Source organism: Pezoporus occidentalis, unplaced genomic scaffold (assembly GCF_034315485.1).
Source record: "Pezoporus occidentalis ecotype Australia unplaced genomic scaffold, CSIRO_AGI_Poc_V1 ctg16, whole genome shotgun sequence".
NCBI lineage: Eukaryota > Metazoa > Chordata > Aves > Psittaciformes > Psittacidae > Pezoporus > Pezoporus occidentalis.
In genome coordinates, this window is record NW_026913425.1 from 4,505,382 (window position 1) to 4,526,371 (window position 20,990).

The 20,990-nt window shown below is 41.5% G+C and overlaps 1 protein-coding gene and 1 long non-coding RNA gene across 5 annotated transcripts in view; one reads left to right on the top strand and one right to left on the bottom strand.

Annotated features, from left to right (window-relative positions):
• Positions 1-20,990, top strand: part of LOC134160439 (uncharacterized) — a 456,110-nt gene that overhangs the window by 256,522 nt on the left and 178,598 nt on the right. The gene's annotated exons all lie outside the window — the stretch shown is intronic.
• IQGAP2 (IQ motif containing GTPase activating protein 2) overlaps positions 1-20,990 on the bottom strand; it is a 124,990-nt gene that overhangs the window by 89,506 nt on the left and 14,494 nt on the right. For all 4 annotated transcript variants that reach the window (XM_062612366.1, XM_062612364.1, XM_062612365.1 and 1 more), the window contains exon 2: positions 15,332-15,431. In XM_062612366.1, the coding sequence (XP_062468350.1) occupies positions 15,332-15,431 (100 nt within the window). The remainder of the gene's footprint in view (positions 1-15,331; positions 15,432-20,990) is intronic.

The following is a 20,990-nucleotide window of genomic DNA, read 5'->3' on the forward strand; positions in this document are numbered from 1 at the left end:
CCTTCACAACTTCACCGGCTCTTTTTCCCAGAACATACTCAGAGGCTAAAGCAGATGAAGGCCAGACAAACTTTCTTCAAACTCAGGAACAGGCTTTTTCAATGGTGGCTCAGGAACTGGAGCCCCTGACTCCAACCTCAACCCTCAGACCCAGGTGATGGGACAGAAGTGCCCAATCAAGCCTTGCGCCCAACATAGCTCTTCATCTTTCTTTTACCTCCTTCACTGTTGATGAAACCATTTGGTTGCAATATCAGAGGGAAGCTTTGAACATCTTTCACCTATTTGTTTTACCAATGCACATCCAGTCTAAGTACTGCTATTTCCGTCTCCAGATCTCATGCTACGACACATACAATGACAGCAGTAGACCATCTGTACTGCACTATGTTCAAAAGCTTTCATTCTCCCACCAGTCAAGCAGAAAGCCATGTGTGTTACAGCAGTGCCATATTTACTGTGCAATGGCTTTTATAGATATTGAGACAGGATTTTTCACTGTATTTATCCCTGATCTATTCAAATAGGTCACTCAAAGTTCAGTGTTGCACACACTACTGCTAGACTGGGTATCTGGATTACAGTATTTTCTCGAGTACTTGAGAAAATCATGACAAAGGCAGATCTCAAAGTGACTACCTATAAAAAAGCAGATTTAATCAATGCAATAACAGTGTGAAAGTCTGACGCTTTAGCTCTCCTAATCGGCAGATCCATATCTTCCGTTGTATGCGATGTTAGTGAAGCACTTTTCTAATACAAGACCTAATGGGAATGTAAGGAAAGAAATTGCAAAAAAAGAGATCGTGAAATATTTCAGCAGCTAGCATAAGGTCTATATTAGAAATATTTCAGTGCCTCTAACACTTGCCAGCTGTAATTCTACACCAGAAGAGCAGAGCTGCTGCTGCTTTCAACAGATAAGGCACAGAGAGGAATAGGTAAACAGTTAACCCTAAGAGACTGCGTTCTTTAAGTTCTAGGAAAAAAGCTAACAATGGGCTCCTTAGCAACCTGGATGCATGATTCTTTACCATTCACATCATGGAAAACTGTCAAGCCCACTGAATACACAAACAAGTCAAACAGAAGAAAGCTATCATTCTCTTCTCACTTATCCTGACACTTTCCCAGTGCAAGAGGAAGAACAGGTCAGGTTCATTACAAAGCACCTACTGGAGTACTTCTCACACAGTGTCACTCAGGAAAGTGGCAGGAGGCCATCTTTGACTCCCATGCAGGTATGCCAAGTTTATAATTCAAAACACACTTCTTCCAGTCTCCAACCTTGAAAATCTGATGTGAAGTCATTTCATTTATTATTTGCAGCTGTTAAAAAAAAAAGGCACTTCTGCAGATCAAGTATTTAATCTGTCTTGACAGGTTTACATCAATCAATACATTGCAGGTAGAAGTCTTACCTCTAGAAAATCCCAGTACAGTTCACTTTTAGCACCACAGGCCAGCGTAGCTAACAGAAGTGAATTACAACAAAAGCTCATTTTTACCACCAGCTCAAACACTTTTGACCTTCAAAACATGACCTCTATTCAAGTCAGGATTGCACTTTAAACTGATTAAGCCACTTTTTAGGGCATACTATGTCAGGGTACTTCATCACCATTTCTGAATGTTTGCCTTGAGAAACTTTCCAATAGATGATGCAGCAGGAGAAAAAAATGCTTGAGGTTATTCAGTATTTGGCTCCTTGATCAGACTCCTCAGAGTAATACGGTCATCATGAAAACATTCTGCAACACTGACTCCATAGTATTTCAACATTTAAACGCCAGAAGTGGATGAAAGTGGTATTGTGCAAAAGCTCTAACAACTGTTATTTTAGAAAGTGCTTTATCAGACATTACCAAAGCTGTACTTCTAAACAAAGCAATTTTCTTGTTTTACTTGCATGCTCTAATGCTCCCCAGACAGAAATTTTACTGGTAGGCAGCCATGTGAAAGGATTCACTGCTTCAAGGTGATATTTATATTACACTAGACATACACTTATTTTACTAGGAACACTCAAAAAAACTGAATACTTACTCTTAAATACTTGGACACCTAATTCACATAACAGGTTTGCACATCCTTTTCCCAAATCCATACTTGGTCAGTCTTGAGAAAAGCAGATGTTCCTCTTCTGCAGCAGGAAGAGAAAGTCTCAGCTGTAGTCTCTTCTGCTACATCTCCTTATGTTTCTCTCCTACAGAATCTCAAGCAAACCATGCTCTCCCTGCAGGGTGCCTTTTCCATCATACTGCTGCATGTCCTAGCACAATTCTCTGAAACAGATGGCTAAGAAAAGAAAGTGACCAGCAGAGAAAGGTCAGAAAACTTTGTTCACCTGACTCTGAAAATGAAACTGAGAAGTGGGAGACCTAAAGCCAACAAGAGGAAGTCATTCCTTCAGCGACTTACCACTATCATCAGCCAAGAGCTTAAAATCGTTTTCTTCAAAGAACTGGGCTGGTTTTCATGCCTTCCAAAAGCACAAGTAACTGTCATAGCATTTAGTTTACAAAAATTGTTTGTTTCATCTTATTCTGTTAGTCTCTTAGCTTTAAGAGAGGACTATTTTGGGGTACTGTTCTTAAAACCTTCTGGAACACCAAATTGCCATTTTCATTTTCAGCTTTATTTTCACCAACTGCAGGACAACAGGAGGAAAAAAAACAAAGTGCCAAAAGGAATTTGCTTTCCACTGAGAACTCCCAAGTATCCCTCACATTTTCTCTCAGCACTACTGCCTCACATTCCTGTAAGCAAGAGAAAGCTAAAGACTCAGATCAAACCAGAACATTCTACAAATTTCTTGTTACCTTTTTTTTTTTGTTGCTGAAGAATCATAAGCCTTTGTTCTGCAGGCAGAGACAATTTTTAGTAAGTCACAGGCTTATTCACATCCAGTGTTACATGAAAGCTACACAGCACACTCAGAATTAATTATTAATCTAATCATGCTATCAAACTACCAGCTAAGCAGGGTATTCACAGAAGATACAATTCTTCCAGTGACATTCAGTTCACAGACAGCACAGAAACAGCATAACTGGACGGCCCTCTGAAGTGAGTGAACTCTGCCCTGAGAAAGTAGCTTCTTTTGCAACATATGGATCTTGACACTGCTGTAAGTCAGAAGCACTGCATGCATGTTTCATCTTTGAACTTGCTGGAAACTAAGGGACTGCAATATAAGTAATGTTTTTGGAAGCCTATGAAGCAACAGTGGAGTTCAACCCTGTCATTTGAAATCTAATGTCAAGCCACAAGAAAAGTCCTTAAAGATGGACAGATCCAATTCTTTCTGCACTAAAGCAAAATCCAAACAAAACCTGCATTAGATACAGTCTTTTGCCAATAGAGATTTTGGCCTCACTTCCAGAGAGCAGAGCAAATACAAACAACAGCTTTGTTGACCCCAGTGAAGGCTCAGTACATCAGGAGCCCTTTACAGATTGCAGAGGTCTCAATTCAGCATTGCCTCTTCCTTGACATCTCAAGTTACTAAAGGTCAATCTTGTTAAATCCTCCAATAACCCATGCTTTCCTAGTCCACCATAGTGGACAAGCTCAATCTTTTGTTATACATCTCTACAAAGGACTGAAAATGTTGTTTAACACATTTTGTTAAGACACAAAATAATTACTGTTGACATTGAAAATACCATTGCAATCTCAGCCAGTAACCACCACAGCAAATGGGTTAGTCTCCGATCATTTCAGACACTGAAAACTCAGACACCACCTTTCTTACTTACAGACTTTTCTAACATTACACAGCTTTTAGAAAGAACACAAAATGCTAGAGAAATACTGAGAAGCCTCCACGTACTCCTAGCTTCTTTTTAGCATACTAAGAGTGCATAAGCCCATGAGTAAAATACACCTTCTGGAATAAATTCCTGGTTTAAAGTCTGTCCTCTCCTATTACTTCTCACTAAGGAAAACAGTATGTACTAACCATCATGTGACACCACTTTGACTTTGAGGAAGTGGTGAAAATGTTGAAATTGGAATCACAACAGAAGTATATCTATTTAGCAGCAACAGATCAAGGTCCCTCTCTGCGAGAACAGAAAACAGCAGGAATGTTAAAAAAACATTCACCAGCTTTCTAAACTGAACACAGAAATATGTCAATACTACTCAATACTTTACTTTTGCATTTACTAAGACTTCAACTAAAGTATGCACTCTTCCAAAAAACAGATAGTAGCCATCCCAATATTAAGTATGAAGTGAATCACAAGGTTAGATCAGTGTTCCTGGGGAGGAAAACAAGAAGGTGACATGTACAGGAGATTCGAAAATGCTGTGAAAACATGCTATTAAACCCAAAAAGCTGCAAATGGCTCTTTCACTGCCATCAATATTATAACATAAACCACAGCACTTATGCACCCTCTCCCAAAAGCACATGCTCAGCATAAATAATTTAAAAGTCTGGATTTTTGTTTCTGAAAGCAGCTGAAGAAATTGCATCTAAGGAGTTACTGGGTGTATCAAGTTGACTCTTCCCTATTCTGGTGTATCAAGTTGACTCTTCCTTGCTCTGTAGATGTTGATCAGGAAAACGGGAAGCCCCAAAACCCTGCTTAAGTCATGAATCCCACTGAACTCTTCCAGCAATGACAGTCCAGCTGACCATGGGCTGACACTCCCCCAAACACACTGCACAGCAAATCCCGCATGACCAAGTCTGTGCAACATGGAAATGCAGGCGCGCTTGAGTGAATCACACTGTGCTTTCCTTGGGTCATTGTAAGGAGGTGATGCAATTGGCAGCTTGGAAACTGTTCCAGTTTTTAATGTCCACCAATGCTATATTATTTCATTGCTTTGTTTCTTTAACAGGGAAAAAGGTTTAGCACACTGCATAGGCAGATGTTTGATGTAAATCATGCTATTTATCCACCTTAGAGCAGCCTGTTTGACAGCCAGGCTTTAAAGACACTTCTGCCTGAGTGTGATTTATGAGACATTTGATGCTCTGATGCTCTCTGTAAGATCAGTGACAGGGTGTCCTGTGGGCAAGCATGGCTGGCATGCAACGTCATCTTCCATGAACCAACCCAGCCTTGCAGTCCAGGAGCAGCAGCCAGGGTCCATTCCTTCTGTTAAATGGTCATGTACAAATTGCTCCCCCATTTAAGCGTCCATTCTGGGTACTTTTTGCACAACACCAGGGAACCATTCCCCTTTCTCTCCTTGCTCACATTGCTTTTCCGTATTCCTCTCACTGGAAAACAAGCACACCAGTGCCCTGAGCATAACTAACACATAGCAAGACAATTCCTGTGCAGTGAAAGGTGCTTGGCTGCAGAGCTACTGCAGCTTTGGTTGTCTTCATGCACAAATTATGCCTTAGGCCCTAATACAGGCAGACTGTTACAAGGTAGAATAATAGGGGCGATGAAAACCATTGGTTTTATGGCAATTTCATTCATTACAAGAGGTCCTCTTTTACTTTTTAGACAAAATTTTATGATGCTCCCATCTGCTTTGATGGTAACGAAATTTTAGAAATGGTTAACACACCATAGATGACAAAAGAGCTGAAGTTGTCAGACTAGATTTATCGCTTCCCTTGCAGGGCAAATGCATCACCAATAACCCAAAAGCTTTGACAACCCAGCCAGGTGGGAGCAATAAGAACCAGGATTAGAATCCAGGCTCCCATCTCTGCTGCCTTGCAAAACAACTAGGTTACTCCTGCACCACAGGCATTTACAGAACATCTTTACAATTGCAAAACTATAAGCTGTCATCCCAGGGCAGGCTAGCTGTTTGTCCTCTAGGTAGCTGGAAAACTGTTCATGCAGCTAACCATTTATTCCTACCAGAATAAATCTGTACTCAATGCCACAATAACAACTCACTTGTCAACACTTCTCAAATAAATTCTAATAAAAACAAAAACCCACAAGACTCTCTCCTCTTCAAGCTGGTAAAGTAGTTGCACTTGTAACTAGTGGAAGCCTCTGCTTGCAAGCCAGAACATGCATAGCATTTATAGTCACTGGAAGCTATGTGAAATCCTAGCACTTCAAGAGCAGCCCCATTCATTCACTTGGATTCATTCACAGCCCTTCCCCCAGACTCAAATTTGTCAGGCTCAAAACCCATTCACAGCTCTCAGTCTCTACTTTTGAGACCCATTTCAGGCCTTAGTTGTCAAGAAAGATGCTAGCATCCAGTAGCAAGTGGAATACATTAAGTGCTCAAGGCCATGTACTGCTGCCACTGCAGAAACAGAAAACCACTATCTCACCTCTTCATTTTGCAGCGAATACAAGGCTAATTCTGAATGCATACACTGTGGGCAATTACAGCAAAGACATTTGGGGCTACTGTTTATCTTTTTACAAACAGAAACAGTACGTTTTTCTTCGTGGATTTTTTTCTCATCTACACACGCATTCCTGTCTAAGAGGACCTCTGACCACCTCCTGTGATTTTGAACTGCAAAATAAAAACGTTGGCAAGGAATATTTTTAATTTGGGTTTTAAAGAAAAAATGCCTTCACACGTACTGAATTAGTGTAAGTTGTACTAGTTCAAGAATGCATGAGAGTTCCTGAGCCTGGTTGAAAACCAGATAAATCACATAAATTTCCAAGTAGTGGCTTGGCTTAGAGAACACTTTCCCCGGTCATTGTTAAATCTGCGGCTGAAGAGATTACTTTGAAATCTCTCTTGCTGTGCACCACAGAAAGTGCGTAAGCAATTGGAATAAACATGGGCTGCTGGAAAACAGGCAAAGAGTGAAGTTCTGAGAGCCATTTTCACAGCCCTCCCTATCTCAAATGAGGTGGGGAGAATTTGAGGGGTTTACTTAGCCCTGCATAGAGGCCTGCACGTATCTATCTCTACACCTGCCAACACAAATAGCAGAAGCAACCATGAAAGGCTGTCACACTGCCAGCTTCAAATGACAGTGACTCCAGAGCATCAAGAAGAGGTGGTCCTACAAATACATGAGCTCCTGCAAGGCACATCCATGGTTTTAGCAAATCTGCTATACCAGATCTCTTAAAAAGATCTTTGAATTTCAGTGCAGGCAAATAAAAAGCCATCTTTCTTAAAGCACATGAAACACTGAGAGCAGCAGCAGTCAAGAGCAGTATACAGTACACGCAATGAGCCACAAAACCCTGTGACTTAACTAGCTTAGTTAGAAGTCTGACCATGTGCTGCTCTAAAAAGCATGTTCTTCAGTCTTAACTGTCAACAGAGTCCCTCAGAGAAGACTGCCACTCATCCTGTGGTGGGAAACACCATAGCAATAGCTGTGCCTACTAACACAGGATTCACATGGTCTGTAGTGAGAAACATCAACAGCCAAAGCACTTCCTAGCGTTACTCCATGCCTAAAGATAGGAGGTACAAACTGTCACAGTGTTCCTTCTCCAGCTAGCCAATTCTTGAGATATTTGCACCAAAAGAGATTTTTAAGGAAACCCAGACTTGTGTCCCTCAGCAGCTGCCTTACCTCATAAAGTGCTTGCCTGCAGTACTTAGAAGTCAAAAGCCAGGTGCAGTCACACCTACACATTCAGTGAACAATGACCCCTTCACTCCCCCTGTTGTTTTTCCAGTCCGAAACCGGAGGTATAGTGGCACATTGGCTCTTTTAAAAATCTCAACAATCCTGACCCACAAGAATTGGTCAGCTCCTCGTTCATCACCAGGCAGTGCTCCAGCTGGTCACTGACATACAGGGCAACACCACCTCATTGTGCCTCCTGCCTGTCCTTTCTGTACCCTTCCATTCCAGCACTCCAGTTGTAGAAGCCATCCCACCACTGCTCATGAAGCCAAGAAGATCACAGTCCTGCAGTCATGTGCACATCTCTAACTCCTCTTGTTTATTCCCCATGCTAAGTGTGTTTGCATCAAGGCATGTACATTGAGACCCTGATGAAGCTGACTTACTACTGGAGTGGCTGGAATTCCTTTGTGCTGCTCTTCAGCTGACCTGTGATCCCTCTCCAGGCTCTAGGTATCCACAAAGCTGGAAGCATGTTTCTTGTGAACACTCAATTTCTTGCTTCCAATACACTGAGATTCCCACCGGCACATATCTGTGGGCTCCTCACCAGCAGCAGTGGTCTACACAAGGTAGTGCTATAAAGGTCACCAAGTAAAGCTGCTCTCTCACCTCTTCTGATCTATGAAGACTCATTCATATCTCGCCACAGCAGTTTCTACAAGTGCCTAAATAAACACATCTTCCAAAGATCAACAGCTCTCCAGGACATGGCACTTGGAAAAGGAGGATATCAGCATGTGAAAAGTACACTCCTGCAAGGGAGCTGTTAATAAGCAGATTCCATCAGCCTCTTTAATTTCCTCCACTAATGCAAAGCAAACAGACATATAACCACAAAACAAAGCTTTTTGAATGCTGCACTAGAGTTACTGGACAATGGGAAGTTTGCCATCCAGAATGCACCATTTGCTAGTCAGCTACACAACCAGTGTGGCATACAACCATCACAGTCCATAGCCCAGCACAGGTGTCATGGTCACACAGCCATTTATTCTGTCATTAACAGACAGGGAAATACAGGACTTGGCTGCTCTCAGACAAATAGGAACTACATTGTGACTTACTGAACAGAGTCCAAACAATGCAGAAGGACCTATCCAAAGGTTAAGAGCAAAATGTTAGCCTTTCAACACTAAGCAAAGGATAAAACAGTACCCTTCCATCCCTCAGTTACCATCACAGGTTCTTCCCAACAGCAACTTTATATGAATACCTCAGGCAAGGTACAAACCTCAGGTACCACTGCTACCTCTAATACCCAAAGCTGCCTTCCTCCCTGCACAACTCAGGCTCAAACTTTCCTTTACTATCCTTCCAGAAGTAGAAGTTTTGGTCAGTGATCTCTGCCAGCCTCCCTGACAGCCTGCTCCCCTACTTCTTGGTGCACTCCACACCATACCATACCAACTCAGCTACAGCTGATACCTTAGGACGCCACCTCAGGTTACACTTAATATTAACTAGGAGCTATGCAGGGTGCAGAATGAAGCCATCAGTTTGATCTGCCAAACAGCTAAGCTTATGGATAGAGTATAAAGGCAGGCAGGCTTTTGTGTTGCACCATGGAAAGTCCAAATTGCAAAGCAGAAAGAGGAGGAAAAATGAAAATGCCATGTACTCTCTTGGTGAAGCTGAACCTACAAACTATCCCCATATGGTGCCATCGGAGCACAAACTACCTTCAGGTTTGTCACTCTTTATTAAAAAAAAAAAAGCAAAAAAAAAAGGCAAAAAAAAAAAAAAGAAAGCTCTTCCCCACAGAAAAACTCCAAACAAAATGCAATACCTTTTACAAGAGGGTGGTACCAAAAAGAAAGGTGGAAAACTGAGAAAGAGCTGGCTCTTCAGAGACTATACTGTTAGATTCAGTACATGATACGGGATAAGTGCCATATGATTTAGTCTCCAAAAAACAAAGGTCACATCCATCATTACTCAGCAACATTATTCTGCTGCTATAGATGCTGAGCAATGGCCCATAACACGTGCACAAATTACCTCAACATCCCAGTGAGCAGGTCAATGCATCCTGTACAGAAACTAACACAAAGGTTTCTCTCTCCTTCAGATCTTAATAGTAAGACTTTTCATATGCCAATATTATCCAAGCAATTATTGGGTTGATGATTGGTATTACTCACAATTGCATATGAAAACTCTGGCATATCTGCACTATTGTGTAACTACGTGGAACAATTCAATAACTGCCAGTCTTTCTTCTAGGTAAGTACCCTTGAGGATCAAGACCTGAAACATGGAGTATACTTGCTGGTCAGTATTTCTGTGCAGACTGACCTACTTCAGGGACAGGTATATTCCAGCTAAGTAGGATTCTTCCAAGGATTTCAGCTCATGAAGCACCCTAATTTCAAACATTTGACCTTTACAGATCTGCTGTCAGCCATGTTCACTGGTGCTTTATTAGGCTTAAGGCAGAGGGGAAGATGAGCCAAAGTTCATAATCTACGTGTCAGCAGACTACTGCTCCTGGAAAACTGATTCTTTTGAGGGAAAAATCCCAAAACCACATACAAAACAGATTACCAGAAAGTAACATTATCTTAATATTTTTTACTTAAAATCAGCAAGTTGTACAACTATATTACAATTTTATCGATTTAAGTTTAAGTACAAAAGTTTAAAGACTTCCTGTAGTCTGAAAGAAAAGGACTTAAACCAGAGAATTTCGTAGCATTAATTCATTCATGACCTGCCAGGGCTGCACAGTTTCCACAACTTTGCTCATGGAGAAACAGCAGCATGAAACCTGACAGAATTCACTTGTAATACCAAGCCTTTGGAAGACACCAGTAACCCACCAAGAACGGGGTAGGCTCCAAAGCAAACCTCCATGGTCCCACACTCCTGACAACTGGAGCAACCTGAGCTTCCTATGATGCTATAGTACTGCAAAACTCTTAGCTGTAACAGAAGTCAAGTAAGCACTTCAAAGTATTTTAAACTGCATGTACATTTTTACACAGCAGCTTCCAACTGTGATCTTTCCACTGACCAATACTGCAACTACCCATTGGAGACCAATACAATGAAGGAGGCAGGTTTTTATATTATTTGATTTTCTGTTATAATGAAATTTGACAAGAATGAGGATTTGCATTTTCAAAATAAATTACCCCCTGGATAGTTTTCCTATGATTTTCCTAATGTGTCTTCATTGTCTTAACATTGAAGCTAAAGCTTCGGTGTTTCACACGAATTCCTGTCCTACTGAACAGCTGAGCAAGGAAAGTCAGAAGTACGACAAATGCTGGCAGTTCTGCTTATGAAATTGCAACATATACTTTGTGAAACAAAGTGTATTCCATTTCATACAGAAAGGGACAAGGTTAGTAGAATGAGGCCTCCCATGGTCCAAATTCAAGTTTAGCATAAGAAGGTATAATTTCCTAAGAAGCCAAGAGAAATAGTGCCTGCTTAAGTATGGATGTATATAACCCTAGCCAAACACAACAGATTTACTGTAAACTTGATAACTTGATTTGCATTATTTGCCAAAGCTTCAATCATGGTTTTAAACCCTTCAAATCTGTATTATCATTTACACTGCTGTAATTGCACATCTGCAGAGAGACATGCAACAGCAAAAGTCAAACTCATGGCAGAATCTGATGTTCTGGGTAGTACAAAGATAATCTTTGGAAAGGAGGATGTTCTGGTAAATTTTATCTATTAAAATGCAGCTAACCCAATAAGACATTAGAGCTTGTGACATGCCTACTTTAAGCCTTTTTTATTTAACAGAATAATTTCCAAGCAATAATGAAAATGTGTTGGTGTAATGCCTGGAAGGTTTCTGTTCGAGATACCCATGGCTGTATTGTTTGAGTAAATCCCTACTCCTAATGACTTTTCTTGATTTTATTCTTCTCAGGAGGTCGAGGTTACTGGATACTATTAATTTTTCTCTACTTTGTTGTTTTAGATCCACTAAACTTTCCTTAAAGACAAAATTAATAAATCAAATTACATATACAAGCCACCAAAACCTTCATTTATCAGATGAGGGATTTGGGGTAGAAAGGAGACTGCAGTCTAACAGAACAAAATGTTTTTTCTTCAATTCAAATATTTTTCTCCATATTCAAACTTACCAGCCACTGCAGATACTTCAAGCCTGCTCATTGTGTTTAAAAGACAATTTTCTACACAGTACACAAATACTATGCCAAGCACAGAAAGTATATGCAGAAGCGTCAACTACCAGGGACAGGGTTCTTCCATGTTAAATGTTTTCATCAAAGCTGGGCTACAGGAAGTAGGTATGCAAACAGTGGTCTGAAAAGCAGCTGAAAGTACACATTCTTCAACCTTTTAATTAACTCTGGCATTTCAAAACGCAGAGATGCTATGCAATAATATTTTGATTACGAATAAAGTGAGAGAAAAAAAAAACCAACACAACAAAACAACATAAACCCTGTACTGTCCCAGCCATACTCTGTCCCAATCTTTTGCTACTTATTGTTTATATCGGTATTTATTAATCTTCAATATGGACCAAGACACATGGTGTTTGCACACTGCTGATCAGCTGAAACAGTAGTTGCTGTCATTTCAGCAGCTGCCAACTGAACGGAAAACTCATCTTGCTTTACCTATTTCAGTCTATTTCCAGTGCTATCCATAGTGTCCTGAATACTAGAAAATCCTTTCTGTGCAGTCAGGATTTACAGAAGCAAAAAGAGCTTGTAACTGTAAACAGAAATCAAATATGTCAGCGAGGCAGCTCCCACTCACAGGTTTTGCCCAGAAGAGCAAGCAGATAGCAGCCACCGTTCAGTGCTGCACCTGGGGCCAAAGGCTTCTGCCTTCTCTGACTAAGACCCACAGCCACAAGCACAAGAAGGACTGGGAGAGTATGTATCCTACAGGGACTGCTCTAGTGCTGCAGGGTAGGGATGACCACCCAGCTGGGATCTGTTTGGGAGCAGCAAAAGTCAATCCATCAGCAGGTGCCTCCTGCAAAACTGCACCCAGCATGGCTGAAGGGCTGGAACCACTGCGTGTAGTTGAGGTGGCCTGGACTCTAAACCCAAGCCTCCCAAGCTTGTACCGGTCTTGTTTTACTGCAGTTTGAATTATGACCCCATTGCTCCCCCTGAGGTTGCCATCTTGCTTTCCAGAGTCACCAGTTTTGTTTACACTCTGATGTAACAAAGAAAATGCTAAAAACATGCAAATACGGAGCAGAGATCACACATCAACATGTTTCAGCCCTGATCAAGTACACAGAGAGGACGTGTAATGTCCAGTGAGAAGAGATATGGCATTTTCTCATGCTGCTGTTCTACCAGGTCACAGCTGGGGAGAACGTAGTTGTGTACCTTTGCCACCCCAATCTCCCTGAATGGTATTACTCAGCTTCTGAGGAAGCCAGACTAGGGGTTACACAGCCATTAGACACAGGCATTTCTTCTCATTTCTGCAAGATTTTTGTACATGTTTTTTGCCATTAGTAAGAGTCCAACTCAGGACAAAATTTCATGATGCAACTGAATTATCTTCTTTGCGAAGGGAGAAGTTTCCTTCACCCTCTTTTTGCTGCCACAGCAGCTCTCCCCACAGAGCTGGGGCACAGGAAAAAGATATCCAACATCTGACTACTGCATCACTTCCACCTGTGACAACCCAACCCCTTGGTGGGGGAAGCACAAGGTTTCTTACGCCACAGCACTCATCAGCACCTCATGCAGTACCAAGCATTGCCCAAGAACATTACCAGTAAATTCCAGTTTTCCAAATGGGGATCCAGAAATACTTCCAGGTACCTAACTGCCCTGGGAGCGAGTGTTCTGGCTGCAAAGTCCCATCACCTGATGGCAGAACTAAAGGAGTATTTCTTTTACAAAACTTCTAATAGCATGAACTCATATAAAAATAAATACAAGGAAGAGGAGGGAGTTACTCATAGCAGATGTTAATTTAAGTCATTAATTGTAAAAATAACTTCACATTTTCTTGAAAATGTCAAGGGAGTTTTTTCATATGAACTGGAGGATTTGAGTTTAAAGTGAACAACAGCCCTGGGAAGAGGGAGAGGGTGAAAAAAGCCTGAAAGATTAATTGTTAATAATAATAATAGAAGAAAGAAAGCTGGATTTGGAGACCAGATGTTACTGTTACCTTGCAGAAGCCAGCAGGTAGGTGATGTGCAACAAACCTAAGGGGAACCTTGAGTAAAATCAAAGCTTGACTCACTGAAGTTTCTTGAGATGGTGGAGCCAATTTAATGTCTCAGCAAGTAAGACCTGATCCCTCCCCTCTCCCAAGCATGCAACTGCACCCCATCCCCTTCCTCTTGTCAGCATTGATTCTCCTCTGACCCCTTGATCAGATCAGACAACTCACTAAACCCCTAGAAAACTAACTCGGCAAAAGAGCTACTAATTTCCTGATGAGATAGTGAGCCAGCCCAGCTGACCAGGGACAATCTCTTGCAACTGCACAAGAGGCAACAAGAGAGTGCAGGGCAGGCCAGTCCTCTCTGGCAGCAGTAAGGCTATTGCCATCTTAAATATGTGAACAGGGAACCACTCTGCAATAAAAAGAGGAAGAAAAAGCAATGGAGGCAGTGTTTACTACAGCAAATGGGACAGCATAGTGAATAGGAAGGAAGAATGGCTGATTTTTAAAATAATGCCCCTAGCACAAGATTGTTGGCAGATAGCTGCCCCATGACTGCTAAATAGGTAACCCCCAGTGCCACATAGTGATGGCGAGGGGAATGGTGTGGAAACAAAGCCCAGGGCCCGTTTTACATTTGATTCCTGGCTCAATACACTGGATTACTCCTTTCTAAAGATCCCATGGTTTCTCATCACATTGAGGTTTCACAGCTTGCGCTACTAATCATCACAGTTCAGGTTTCCTTTTCTCTAGGAAATTCTAAGAGTCATTGCAACTAACGGTTAAGACTAAAATGAACCTCATCAACAAATGCAGAGGCAGAAGCAAAACGCTTAATATTGCCCAGGGCAATAAATTGAGTACAAGAGGCATCTCTGAAAAACCGCGATCAGACTGAATGTAAGATATGCTTTCACACACGACATTAGCATCTTCAAGCTACTCCAAAAGCATAGGGATATTGTACCTTGTTTTCTTGCTCACTAATTATGAAAATTTTGTCCAATGTTTGTTTTGAGAATGAAGTGTAGTACAGTACATTTGCACAAAGATGATAAAATCCCTGTGCACTTGCAGAAACAGTGCTTCATTACTGACTGCCAACTCAAGAGGTGCGTACGCCTGACCAATAAAGAAAGAGCAGAGTCCATGTTACCTTATTGCCCTGCCTGCAGTTACCACTGAAACACTGAGATGATATAGATCATTAACTCAGGTGATAATCTGCCATTTTAGCAGCCTGAGTCATTTCATAAGAACTACCAGCAAGAAGGGAGCATGACCACCACACAGCCAGGAACAAAAAACTTTGCAAATTAGTCATAAGCCTGATTCAGCTTCTCACAAAGCCACAGCCTTGGGTTTTATTACCCACCCTTACTTTAATTGAAGATAGCCACAGTCACCACAGTAATTCTGAGAAAATTGTCTTGATTGCTTCTAAATCCATCTTTGAATTAAACTTTACACATTGGTCATTAGTTTCTCATTCTGAATGCTATAAAATTCCAACATCAAGTTAATCTAAGTAATTCAAGAAGTTGAATAAAAATTACAATGCTCAAGGACACAACAGGGCTGAACTTGTATATTTAAAGGCAAGATATAAACGTGCTTTCATTTACTTACCTTTTTGCTTCTTCTAAGTGGCACAGGTACTCATAAGCAATGTTCTGACGTCTTCTCTCATCCATTTCTTCTGCTGAAAGCCTTTCATCGTCCACAATAGCTGCAAACAGAAACCCATATCAAGTTACATATAGGTCAGGGGTGATTCTTAGAGCCATGTTACTGAGAAACTAAGCAAATTACCGCATAAGAGAAATTAAAATAGTCATCATTCCCCATCAAAAAAAGGCCTTTTATAGTACCATGTACAAAGATATTCAGATCACCAAGAAGATGCTGCTCACCATACAGTGAATTTCTCAAGTTTCATTTGTTCAAAACCAAGAATGTGTTTGTTTTTTGTGCATTTCCTGGTTTGGGGGCAAGATGGAGCACTCAAATACACGTGGGGCTGAGGCTGGGACCCAGCAGAATTTCACCTTGCACATCCTCAGAGGAGTTTCAGGACTTCTCTGTGAAAGCTCAAAGCAAGCAGAAGTTGAAGAAACCATGTGCTAAGCAGAGCCTCAGCAGTAGACATGAAGACAGCAGTGCACTGCAAATGCACCTCAAGGGGTGCTTGGGAACAGGCTGCAGTATCAGGAACCTGTGAGACTGCAACAGGTCGAGCCGTCTCCCACTGACGGGGGGGGGGGGGTAATAAGGGCTGTAATCACATGAATAAGAGATATTCACTCTCCTACTATTGTTGCAATCAAATCACACTCTCCCAGACTATTAAGGATGACTGTGTGCACATCTCTAACTGCAAATGACCCTGATTATTAACAACTACTATTCATGACTGGTCTTCCTCTCTTTGTAGGGTACAGAGAGTCTCTGAGCAAATTTGCAATTCTTACAAATGTTTCTATCAATGAATCTGATGGGCCATCCAGTAACACTGACTTCTGGCTGAATTTTAGTCACTGTGTGTGAGGCTTTTGGGAACAGCCTTCAGCACAAACCAGTTACCAAAATTTGTGCTGTTTGTTACACAAACCCTATTTGTGCTAGTGGCTCCTAAAAGCGCTGGCCCTGCTCTCCCCCATGTTTCTCTGCCGCCTACTTTTGTCATCTCATGTGTCAGAGCTGGCAATCCTGAAGACATGTCACTGAACCAGAACAAGGGACAGCCCTTGCCAAAGATCAACAGCTAAGAAGAGACCCATCCCGTGTCTAGGAAGATCAGGTCGTTGGCCTAAGCTGCTGTGCACCTGCAGGCACAAAGGGAGGGTACGGAAGTGCAGGGGTGGGCCAGACACTTTCTGCAGCAGCCCACAAACTGGTTAGCTGAGAACATTAAGATGCATCCTCGGTAAAAAAAGAAAATGTGGTCCCCTTTCATCCTCAAAGACACTGTGAGATGTTTGTTAGCTCAACTGCTACACAGATTGTGCATGCCATGAGCAAGTTTTTGGTGCTTCTCCAGCACAGCTGCCTCATGCAGTGGGTAAGCGCCCTCTTGTAGCCAATAGTCAAATCAAATACACTATGATAAAGCAAAGAAGCTGTGCTCCTCAAGTATATGCATTCACTGAAGACTGTACCACAAAAACCAAAAGAGAACATAAATCAAACAGATAAATGATTCCACATGCGTTTACTGAAGACACAAAGAATTTACACTACTTCCCCACGTTTAGGACTGATGCTACCACGCATTTGTTAACGCATCACATAGCTTCTTTAAGCTTTGTAGTTTCAGTTTTAATCACCACAGGCACCGATATCTCTCATCTTCCTTTGCCTTTAAGATGGCTCTTCCTAATTATCAGAAGTTTCATGCACTGATAAAACAAATACTTGTCTTGCCCTGAGTCCCTTTTAAGTCTGGTAACTCCAATAAGTGTGACTCACTCTAACTGGAGCTCTCAGATATTGTAATCAAGTCATCGCTTGCTATGAACCAAAACATTAGTTTGGAGGCAAACATGAGGTGCAGGTGGTAAAATACTTAGCCTGGCCAATTGGCCATGAAGGTTGCTCTGCTGCTGCTCTTACCCACATCACCATCAGCACATCAGGCTAGGTTGTTCCCACTCCCTAACACAGTTCTACTGCTGCAGAGGAGTCCTGGCTCCCCAAAGTGAGGGAAAAGTATTGATGAGCCACCACACTGAAATTTAACATATCACTTTAATACCTATGACAGTGAGTTCTAGGGCCACTTTTCAAACATCATAGCTCTCCCTTCTCTGTGAGATCTGCCCTGCTCCTCTTAGCTCATTAAACAGCCATTTACTCCTGCCCTCCAAACAACTCACCACAGCCATAAGCAAAACAGCAAAAAAAGCAGCTTGTCTGAAATTAGGAGTACGAAAACCACACAACCCATTTGGTAAGTATCACTCTAGGAATTCACCTGAGTAACACCATTGTTATACAATCTAGTCCTGGACCTACACAACCACAAGGTCCCTCTCACCCTCAACAAGGACATCCCAGATCTAGCAGCCCTTGCCAGCCTCAAATACCTCCTTAAAATTATTTGCAAAGATTGGTTCAGAGGGTGGATGAAGGCACGACAGATACTGTGAGATTGAAATAGCTGTTCTGTTTGGTAAACCCTCTGATAATAAGGGGAAAGGGCAAGAGGCAAGAACAAGTAACTTGTAAAAAATGAAAACCCCATATCATTTCTAGACAAGGTACTATATCATCAGGTCACAGATAGGAAATCAGGCTTCTTTCCCAGCAGGGCCAAAGCTGCTGTTTCTGCATTTAATACCTGAGCACTAAAAAGGCAGAGCACAGGGAGTGCCAACACCTACAGTGCTTATGCTGGGAGGAGTCTTTTGCAACACTGGCTTCTGATTAAGACTGATTACATCCTTTCCCCTTCCAGCACATACTGGCATCAAAGCAAGTGTTATCACATCAAATAAGTGGTTACAGATACTTCTAGAAACAAGAGTGACAACCTGTAGAATAGAAGTGGCCCCACAACTAAACTCCAGAGGAAACTACTTTAGACTTGGGTGCTTAAAGTGTAGCCTACTGCAGTGTATTTTGGCAAAGGCTTTAGTCTTTTACTAGGGTCCTGCATATAGCCTTCTACAACTTCAAACACCCTGTGAGTGCATCCATCAGTCCAGCCACACCAAGTTCAACACACAAACGAACTTGGTCTGAGGACAGAAAGCTCAATCTTTATGCCTAGCAGGCCAAGTATTAGTCAGAAGACTGGGCAGAATGTTGAAAGAACAAACATGTTTCTGCTGTATCAGTAATTTCTTTGTAGCATTCATCTCACAAGGGAAGGCTGTATTGTGATAAAGGATGTCAATGAGGCAGAATAAGCAGAGCTGGGCATCACCTGAAGACCTCCAGCTCACTTGGTAAGGCCAAGCAGGATCCAGAAAGACACAAAACACTGCGTCTGAAAAGATCCAAATACCACAGAACTAGCATACACATTAGATACAAGCTATATGGGAGTGCAGGGTCAGGGGGAAGGTATCTAAACCAGCATCTTATTATTAAAGTCATCAATTTTGTGACTTTGACTTTGGAATTGAGAGGAAAATACCAAATATTCCTTCAAAGAGTGCATATTAAGAGTATGTCTGGACAACTGACAAGAACTAAAGAAAATGACAGTGTAGTTAGCCAAAAAGCTCTCAGTTTCAATTTTTTTTTAGTTGTTGCCACCCTGTTGGACAACAGTCAATACATACAAGCATGTGTGAGTTCCCTCAATATAGATAGTCCTTCATGGAAAAACACTAAAGGAAGAGTGTGTATGCAAGACTGTATGGAGCAGTAAGCAGTACTAAATTTAGATTGACACACCTGACTTCAAACAAACACTAGAAAAAAAAATAAAAAAATGTTGTGTACCAGGGCATATTCATAAATTGAGACACCTGAGAATCTTCCATCAGCTGACACAGCACACTTACATCCACCCTTGTCTTTGTCTGAGATATTTGTCTTGTATACCACCATAATTGGAGAAGCAGAATAGGCAAGGCAATAGCTAGGACTAGTTTGGGCTTTGGTTATGGATTGCAAAAAAAAACTTTTTGACATGCCCTGACCCAAGATAGCTATTCCAGTTGCTGGTAAATGCTTTGAGTTCTTTCAGCTGCTGATGGCAGGGCTGCCAATGCAACCTATGGCACGCCATGTACCTATACTCAACATGGTACAAGCAGCATTTACTGAATCTGACTTGGCATTAGTTGACAACATAAAAGAATTTCAACCTTCTGGATTTGAGTAAGTTTTCAGAAATAGGGCCACCATTTCTAAAGCTGCAATATAATTACTGAAACCAGCAATCAGCCCAGGTACACAAGAACCTGGAGCTATGACCTTACTAATAGTGTCTGGAAAAAGATTCAGAACACCAGGTTCATGCAAGATTGCTCAGTTTACACAAGAATTTTAAGAATAGGTACTGGCTGTGTAAATGTTGCCCAAGTTCAGAGTTAACCCTCTTATCACAGCCATGGCAAGTATTCTGGAGGTCCCAGGATCACAGAGATAATCCACATTAACACTGAACACACAGGATCTCTGCCATTAATTTGTTTATACGTCAGATGACACTAAATAAAAAAATGTTTTACAGGTCTAATTTACAATACTTTCCAAATGAGCCCATGTGTCCATGGATTATGTTTTTAAATGAAGCTAAAATTAAAAATTCTATAATACATAACCAAAGAGCATACAAGGAAAAGTAATACTTGATTTGATTTCTAAATACAAATTTATGGACAACTTTACTGGGCATAATTCGAAGTTGCTGAGGGATCACAATTCCCCAACGATTTTTGTTATCTTGAAACACTAAAGCTGGGTTAAAAAAAAACTGCAAAAGCCTCCACCAGTATTTAAGGCTTCCTCATCATTCATTTGCACTCAGACATATGGCTATCTGCAATAGTTCAAGAACAGCACAAGGCTCCTTCTAGCAGGCAGACTCTTTAATAAAGCATTTGCCACAGACATACCAAAAGACTTCTTATACTGAAGAAGGCAAAGAAAGGAACAGAAGCTTTTATTTCCCAGGGCCTATTCCCCTCAATTTCCTGCCATCAGAGATTTTTTCCCATGGAAAGTGAGACATCAAGGAGGAAGAGGGATTTTTTGGCACTGCAACAGGAAAGCTCAATACATAGGACATAACAGAGGATGGAGAGAATAAAATCCTCTTGCAGAGACAGAAAACAATTTTAAAGTCAGGATTGAGGGAGAAAAAGAGATACATGAAAAATACTGTAAAACGCTGGAATGACAGCTTTTCACCAGTGTATTTGAATTAAACATTAGCTAATTCATGTTTGGCAGTCCCAGGTGTATACCCTCCTGGCCATGCAGTAGGTGAGGCAAGGTAGCGCTCCAGTCCACTAGTAAGAAATTCTGCATATTCTGCTTATTCCCTCCTTGTACTTTTCTGTTTCCTCCACCCAAGCCTGTCCCTACATCCCTAGTATTAGCACACTGAAAAGTGTTTAACAGAGGCATGCTGTAACAGCTGAAAACACACACAAAAAAGAAGCCAAGGTCCTCTTGCACAAAAACTCCTGACTGACATTTTGCTGGCAGCCCCAAAGAAAGCTGAGCCCATTACAATAGGCTCTAGGCAGCATCCCATTTATGTCTGCCTGTACCACGAGGATAAGCTGTGAATCTGAAGCATTTGCCATCACACTTTAGTGCTGTAGTT